The sequence below is a fragment of the Myotis davidii genome, unplaced genomic scaffold, assembly GCF_000327345.1.
Source record: "Myotis davidii unplaced genomic scaffold, ASM32734v1 scaffold964, whole genome shotgun sequence".
Lineage (NCBI taxonomy): Eukaryota > Metazoa > Chordata > Mammalia > Chiroptera > Vespertilionidae > Myotis > Myotis davidii.
The window spans coordinates 2,266,667-2,274,353 of NW_006298351.1; the positions used below are offsets into that span (position 1 = coordinate 2,266,667).

General features: G+C 59.4%; 1 protein-coding gene across 5 annotated transcripts in view; it reads left to right on the forward strand.

The window, feature by feature from the left end:
- The window catches only part of DAB2IP (DAB2 interacting protein), a 40,616-nt gene that overhangs the window by 19,352 nt on the left and 13,577 nt on the right, over positions 1-7,687 (forward strand). For all 5 annotated transcript variants that reach the window (XM_006774003.2, XM_006774001.2, XM_006774004.2 and 2 more), the window contains exons 5-9: positions 951-1,095; positions 1,181-1,325; positions 3,111-3,347; positions 5,152-5,353; positions 7,120-7,298. In XM_006774003.2, the coding sequence (XP_006774066.1) occupies positions 951-1,095; positions 1,181-1,325; positions 3,111-3,347; positions 5,152-5,353; positions 7,120-7,298 (908 nt within the window). The remainder of the gene's footprint in view (positions 1-950; positions 1,096-1,180; positions 1,326-3,110; positions 3,348-5,151; positions 5,354-7,119; positions 7,299-7,687) is intronic.

Below are 7,687 nucleotides of genomic sequence, written 5' to 3' on the forward strand. Positions count from 1 at the left end.
TTTGGCCAGCAGGGCCACCTGGGCTGCAAGCTCAGTTCTGTATTTGAGGGGCCATGTGTGATGTCAGAGAGGTTGCCAAAGTTGTGCGCACCAGAAACCCTGGCTCACGCTGGCCACCTTGTAGCCTCTTTGCTGGTGGTCCCTGCCCTGCCCTTCACCCTCCCCTGGGCCTCTGACTCCCTGCCTGTCCTCTTCCCTCCCCCAGGTCACAAGGCTGGCTGTGGGTGGGAGGAGGGTCTCGAGGGAGGGAGCTCCCGTCTGGGCCGTGGCAGCAGGTTTACTCTCCAGCCTCCCTGCAGGCGGGGAGATGTGGGCCAGGCTGCCTCCTGGGGTCTGCCCATGACCCTGCCTGGGGGCCCAGCAGGCTCATCTACTTAACAGCTGCCCTCAGCAATGAGGAACTGCTTCCCTGGGTTTGCCAGGTGGGCAGTGGTGCCATCACCTTCCCAACGAAGCTAAATTCCCTTCTCTCCCCAACTGAGCACTGGCTCACTGCCCCCGAGGCAGCCGGGCAGCCTCTGCCTCTCTCCTTCTCTGCCGCACCACGCAGAGCGAGCCATGTCTGGTGAGGGAGACTCATCAGAGTCATGGGTAGATAGTGGAGAGGGTGCCCATCTGTCCTCTCAGGCGTTGATGGTGATGGAGGGTAGGGGTTCCCTGGTCACCCAGGCCTGCTCAGGGCCAAGCAGGGATTTGAGTCCAGCTGGCCTGGCCATGGGGCAGGAAGCTCGTGTCCATGTGGCATGCTCTTGCCCAGGCCTGCCTTCCCTGGTCCTGAGACCCAGCTGTGATGTTACCAGGCGGCCCTGCCCTCCGGCAGCCCCCGAGGTGGACAGGAGCAGCCTTGGGAAGCAGAGGCTTCTGGCCGCTGCCCGGGCAGCGAGTGTGGAACCTGAGGGTCCCCCCTGCCGGCTGGCCAGGTCCTCCCTCCTCACTGCCTGCCTCCCCAGGACTTCCTGACTGACCTGATGATGTCAGAGGTGGACCGCTGCGGGGACAACGAGCACCTCATCTTCCGGGAGAACACGCTGGCCACCAAGGCCATCGAGGAGTACCTCAAGTTGGTGGGCCAGAAGTATCTGCAGGACGCGCTAGGTAGGGAGGGTTCGGGCCGGCGTGGGCAGACAGTGGGACATACCCACCAGGTCCTCACTGCCCCTCTCTGCCCTCCCGGTCACAGGCGAGTTCATCAAAGCGCTGTATGAGTCGGACGAGAACTGCGAGGTGGACCCGAGCAAGTGCTCGGCCTCTGACCTCCCCGAGCACCAGGGCAACCTGAAGATGTGCTGTGAACTGGCCTTCTGCAAGATCATCAACTCCTACTGGTCAGTGCTGCCCCGCACCCCCTCCCTGGGCTCAGCTGCCAGGCCTCCCCACCCATCGTGTGACCCGTGCTGTGTCAGTGCCTGCAGGGTGCCAGGTGCGGTGCGAGGCATGGTGTGCCGTCCTCATGCGTACGGCTCAGGGAGAGGCTGCTGCCTGTGCCTGACTTACAAACAAGAGAGCTGAGGCTCACCCAGGAGAGGGCAGGTGGACACGCCTGTGGCCTCCTCACATAGCTTCAGAGAGGTGGCTCCTGGATGGGAACCCCTCTGCCTGACTCCGCAAGTCTTGGCCCTTTTTGGGTTCTCCGATGTGAGGGAGTGTTCCAGACCACGCAGGACACGGTGTGTGCCACGTGGAGGGTTGGGAGCAGCAGCAGTTCACTGCACCCCCTGTGCATGCTGTTGTAGTTGCTGAGCGAGCGCCCCCTGTGCCTGGTGCTGTTGTAGGTGCTGAGGCTGCACAGGGAGCAAGACTGGCAAGGCCTGGCTCGGGCATCCCCCTGGGGTGGTGGATGACTTAACCAACTCCTTGTCTGTTGGTGCTCATGTCACAGGCTGGTGATTGGGCCTAGCTAGGGCTCGTGTGGTGCCTGGACTGTAGGGACGGAGAAGAAAGGATGGGAGTCTAAGGAGAACGTAGTTCTGCAGTCCCGAGAGAAGGAGCGGGGCGTGCGGTCGGGCTGTTCAGGGAGGACCACAGTCGGGGCCAGGATTGGTGCGTGAGCTACGGCCTGCAGGGCACCTGCTTGCTCCCAGGTCCGTGTGGTGCCAGCTGACTGCAGGGTACAGCCTTGCTAATGGTGAGGCAGGCGTAACTGTCCAGGGCGGGAACGTGCTGCCAGTGCCGAGCACGGTTATTTTCACACTGCACGGGCTGCTCAGACTTTCTCTCGTCACGGCACCAGCTCAGCACCTGCGTCCCCCTCCCCACCGCCAGTGATACTTGACTACTCTCTTTGGTCACACTTCTCCCCTTTCTCCTTTAAGGCTTATGCCTGGCTCCCTCTGTGGCCTGCCTAAGTCAGCTCACCCCTCTTGGGCATCCTCTGTCCCAGCCCTGATCCCATCAGAGTAAATCTGACGTAAATCTGCTTCCTGCACATGCTGGGAGCTCCAGGCTGGTGGAGCCCCTGCTCAGGGCTGGGCACACCAAAGGGCCCCGTGATTGCTCAGCAGAGAGGCCTGCTAGGCGAGGGGATGGTCAGAACCAGCGGGGCCAGTGCCCCCTGCACCCCCCTTTGCTCCTGGGCTCACCTAGACCAGCCTGGCCCTTTGGGCTAGGTCACGTGACCCATGGCACTGAGTGGGCGGGGCGGTGACCTTGGAGCCTTGAACTCTGAGGGCACACACTTCCTGCCCTGGGCCAGGCTGTTTTCACTCTGCCCTGCTGTTCCCAGGGCAGTGGGTGTGGCACTCAGGGAAACATATTGTGGACAATGATTTTCCATTTCCTCTTTCTGGTGTTTGTCAGAGACCCAGAGGCACCTCTCAGTTCTGGGTGCCATGGGTAGATGTCATCACTCAGTGCCTGGCCCTGCACCCCTTGCCCTTCCTGAGCACTCGCTCTGCCGCCCTGTGCTGCCTCAGCTCCCCCAGCAGCCCTGTCCGGTGGGTGATGGATAGGGGGATGGATGATAGAATGGTGATGGGCAGCAGGGCCAGCTCATAGCTATCAGGGTTGGAGCTCAGGGTTCCATCGGACCCAGAACCAGGTCCCTGCTCTGCACCCACCTGTCCTGGCACCCTGCCTGACCACCAGGCCCGCTCTTGTCTATTCCTGCCCAGTGTCTTCCCACGGGAACTCAAAGAGGTGTTTGCCTCGTGGCGGCAAGAGTGCAGCAGCCGCGGCCGGCCAGACATCAGCGAGCGGCTCATCAGCGCCTCCCTGTTTCTGCGCTTCCTCTGCCCAGCCATCATGTCACCCTCACTCTTCAACCTGCTGCAGGAGTACCCCGATGACCGCACTGCCCGCACCCTCACCCTCATCGCCAAGGTTACCCAGAACCTGGCCAACTTCGCCAAGTGAGTGTTGTGTCCCCCACGGGCAGGAGCCCAGGGGGGCAGGCCATGGGCGTGTCTTCCCAGGAGCTGGGCTGCGCAATGGGCCCTGCTTTTGTCCCCGTCATGCTCAGTCCTTCCTCTCCCCCTTTCCAGAATGAAGTCCCCTCCGCACCCCGTCCTCCCTCCCTACCAAAGGTACATGCCATTTTGGTATGTTTCCTTAATTTTCAGAGGTGAGAAGCCAAGATGTTTTTTCCTGCAGCATTTTCGAATGAACATTTAATCATAAGGATTCTCCCATCTGCTTAACAGCCATACGCCTCATTTTGAAACGAACGACTAATATGCCGTCAGGGAGGAGGGCCCACATTTCCTAGCCCGGCCCCTGAGCCGGCCCGCGGGCTGTTCCACACTGTCCTTGTGTAATGCTGTCGAGGATGTCCTTGCTCGTCGAGCACGTCCGTGTTTGGACTATACCTTAGGCCAGTGATGGCGAACCTTTTGAGCTCGGCGTGTCAGCATTTTGAAAAACCCTAACTTAACTCTGGTGCCATGTCACATATAGAAATTTTTTGATATTTGCAACCATAGTAAAACAAAGACTTACATTTTTGATATTTATTTTATATATTTAAATGCCATTTAACAAAGAAAAATCAACCAAAAAAATGAGTTTGCGTGTCACCTCTGACACGCGTGTCATGGTTTCGCCATCGCTGCCTTAGAGCGAGGGGGCAGAAACAGGAAGGCTGGTCATCCGGTCGCCAGTTCCGGGCCCCTCTGTGCTGAGCTCGGAGTCACGCCTGGTCCCAGCCCTTCGACAGGGGAGGGCGAGAGAGGTACATACGGTCTCTCAGGAGGGCCTTCAGCTTGCTGGGAGAGGAGACGGAGAGACTTCCCCAGACACGTGCCCCCCAGCTGAGCGATGGGAGCAGAGGCAGGGCAGCTCCTGGGAGGGCCGTGTGATATAGGGACAAGGCACCCTGGCGTTCCTGAATCTCCAAATGACAGGCGGGGAGAAGTGGGAGACGAGACCCAGGAGGACGCAGGGACCTGAAGGCCAGGCACTGAAGGCCATGCAGGGCTTTAAGCATGGGGGGCGGAGAGGTGGCCCTTGTCTGTTCTGGGTCCTAAAAAGGTCAGCTTGACAGCAGTGGGGAGGGGGTTGGAGGGAGTGAGACTGGCACCTGAGAGACCTCAGAAGAGCACAGCTGTGTTTCTGGTAAAAGGGAATTGGGGTTTGGAGAGGTGATGCAGGAGGCAGGGGCTGCAAGGTCAATGGTCGATGAGAAGACAAAGTCAGCAGCCTTGCCGGGTGGGAGGGCGGAGATGACGGGACAGGCTCTGGCTCGGCTCTCTGGTGGACCTGGGTTTCCACTTGGGACAGGGAGTCTGGGAGGAGGGCATGGGCTTGGGGTGACGGTGATGACTTCAGACTTGGCCAGGCTGGGTGCGAGGGGAGATGCTATGGACACACGTCTGCAGGCTCAGCAGAGAGGCCTGGCCGAGCATAGATTGGGAATCATCTGCCCACCAGGCCTTGGAAACCTGGAGGGAGAGAGGAAGGAGATTGTGACCGGCAGTGAAAGGGGAATGAAGGCCACAGAACATTCCAGGTCCTGTGAGAAGGGGTCCTCAGGGTCCCTGAGGAACAAGGGCCCTGAGTCATATAGCAGATTGGCTGGCTGGTGGATTAGTGGCCACAGTGGGTGAGGGGGGATGGGAGCTGAGGGCGGGTATCTCCGAGAAGGAGGGTTCCTGTGTGAGCGTGGCTTTCGGGCCGTCCGCGGACCTGGGTCGCTCACCCTGCCTGCTCTTCTTCCAGGTTTGGCAGCAAAGAGGAGTACATGTCGTTCATGAACCAGTTCCTGGAGCACGAGTGGACAAACATGCAGCGCTTCCTGCTAGAGATCTCCAACCCGGAGACCATCTCCAACACTGCCGGCTTCGAGGGCTACATCGACCTGGGCCGCGAGCTGTCCAGCCTGCACGCGCTGCTCTGGGAGGCCGTCAGCCAGCTGGAGCAGGTGCCTGTCCTGTCCCACAGGCAGGGTGCGGGCAGAGGGGCTCTCCTGTGGGTGCAGATCAGTAGCCTGCCCAGGTGCTGGGCTCCCACCTCCCACTCGGCCCCTGAGGCACACGCTAGGATCTCTGGGGCCCGCTTCCCTGGTGGGGGTGCCATGCACGCTCGCCAGCACCTGTGGGCCGGGCGCCCATCCTGGATACTGGGGTTTTGGCTGTGTCCCTGCACACTCGCTGCTGAGTGGGCGGATTCCACGTATGAAGGTGTGTTTCCTACCCGTGAGAAATGTGATCAGATTGAGCTCTTTCTGTGAAAATGTCCTTGTTCTGGGTTTGAAGGGCACCATAAGAAAAAGACCAAGTATGCTCCGCTATACCTTCAAGCACCAGGCAGGAAGTTACAAACCTTCCTACAAACCTTCCCACAATTGCCCTTGGCCGTCAAGTCAGTTGAAATGGTTGTTGCCCAGAAACCCCTGAGATGGCTGCAGCCACCGGCGTGTGCTCTCTGCCACCCGGGGCTCCCCGCCCCGCCCCCAGCAGCTCTGCCCACAGTGGACAGGTTGTTGGCAGAAAGGGCTATACCTGCCACCGTCAACCTCCAGGATATTTGTTGCTTCCTGGGACTCCGAGAGACCCCCTTACAAAAGCAGTTCCTGCTGCAGCAGGGCGGGGAGGCTCTCGCTCCTGTCCTGTTTCCCGGAGGGGACCATGCAAGGGCACTCAGGGCTGCAGCCTCTGGATGTACCTGCGTGTGTTAGGTGCACATGCAAGCACAGAGCTCTTTTCCTGGTTGGAGTGTGCTAAAGGGAGAACGTAGGTGTGCACTGCAGTGTGTGTGTCTCACACTGGACGTCTGCTCCGCGGCTCACTGCCCACTGTTGCCGGACACTCGGGTCCGTCCAGCTTTTCACCAACAACAGGTGCTGATGCAGTCGTTTCTGCTCAGCTTCGTCCACTGCCCTTTGGCTGCGAGAGACACGGAGGGGAATGGGAACCAAGGCCAGTCACCTCCGTGCCTCCTCTTCCTGCGCCCCTGTGCCGGCCCCGTATCTGTACATGGTCAGCAGCCGTCACAGCTGGCGGTGCTGCAGCAGGACTGAAACAGAGCACTCTGCCTCCGGAGTCTCTGTTCTGTTGATGACGACTCGAGTTTTCACATGTTCTTTCTGCACAAAGTCCTACCTGGAAGCCAGTGGCTAAGCAGGTGAAGGCAGGTCCCCTTCCCGCCGCTTGGCCCACAGCCGGCATCCTTAGCACCGTTAGTCTTAACCATGGCAGTGAGGTGCTGCCTCTGCCTGGCCCTCCACTGTTAATCCCACCATGTGCCTGCTCTGTGCCTGGACCATGTCCCCTGGGCCTCGGGTATCAATGGGTCAGGCCCCGCGCACCCTCTGGAGGAGGTGATGTGGGAGGGGCTGTCCCAGAAGCCTCTCAGATGGGGAGGTGTGGGTGCGAAAAGTTCTGAATTCCTCGTGGGTTTTCCTCCCTGGAGGCAAAGGTAGGATGAACTTGGGTCAAAGGCTAGGACTGGTTCAGCACTTCTCCTTGTGGCCCTCACACCTTCATCTCAGAAATATTTGGGAAGCTGGTAAATATGTGATTTGCACAGTCCCGCCAACCTCCGACCCGCTGGATCTGACTGGTAGGAGAGAGGCCTGCATTTCTGCCTGATGCCTCGGGAGTTTTAAACCACCGTGGCTGCAGCTCGCTCACTTGGCCTCTCCAGGTGGCCCCAGCAGGTCACATCTGCCTCTTCGTGTGTCCACAGAGCATCGTATCCAAACTGGGGCCCCTGCCTCGAATCCTGAGGGACGTCCACACAGCACTGAGCACCCCGGGCAGTGGGCAGCTCCCAGGGACAAATGACCTGGCCTCCACGCCTGGCTCTGGCAGCAGCAGCATCTCGGCCGGGCTGCAGAAGATGGTGATCGAGAACGATCTCTCTGGGTAAGAGCCCCAGGTGTGCTGGGCGTTGTGGGGTGCACGTGCAAAGTGCAACCCACCTGCATGCAGTCTCAGCTGGGCAGGAAGAGGCCTGGAAATGTGTTGTGCAGGCCCTCAGTAGTGAGCCTCCATTTAGGAAAAATCCCGGAAGGCTGCCTGGATGAGGTGCTGCTGTAGTTTTGAGCTTTTTAGCATTTTAGTAGTTTAGAGCATTTTCATTGATGGAAAAAGCATTCTGGGTAGAGGGACTAACACAAAGGCAGCAATGTTCTGTCGAAGAACAATGATTGGTCCCAAATACCTCCAGGTTGTCCAGGTGTGTTAAACATACCAGTTCTGGTATTTGCTAGGCCCAGTCGGAATCTCGAAAAGTGGTGCGCAGGGTTGTGTGT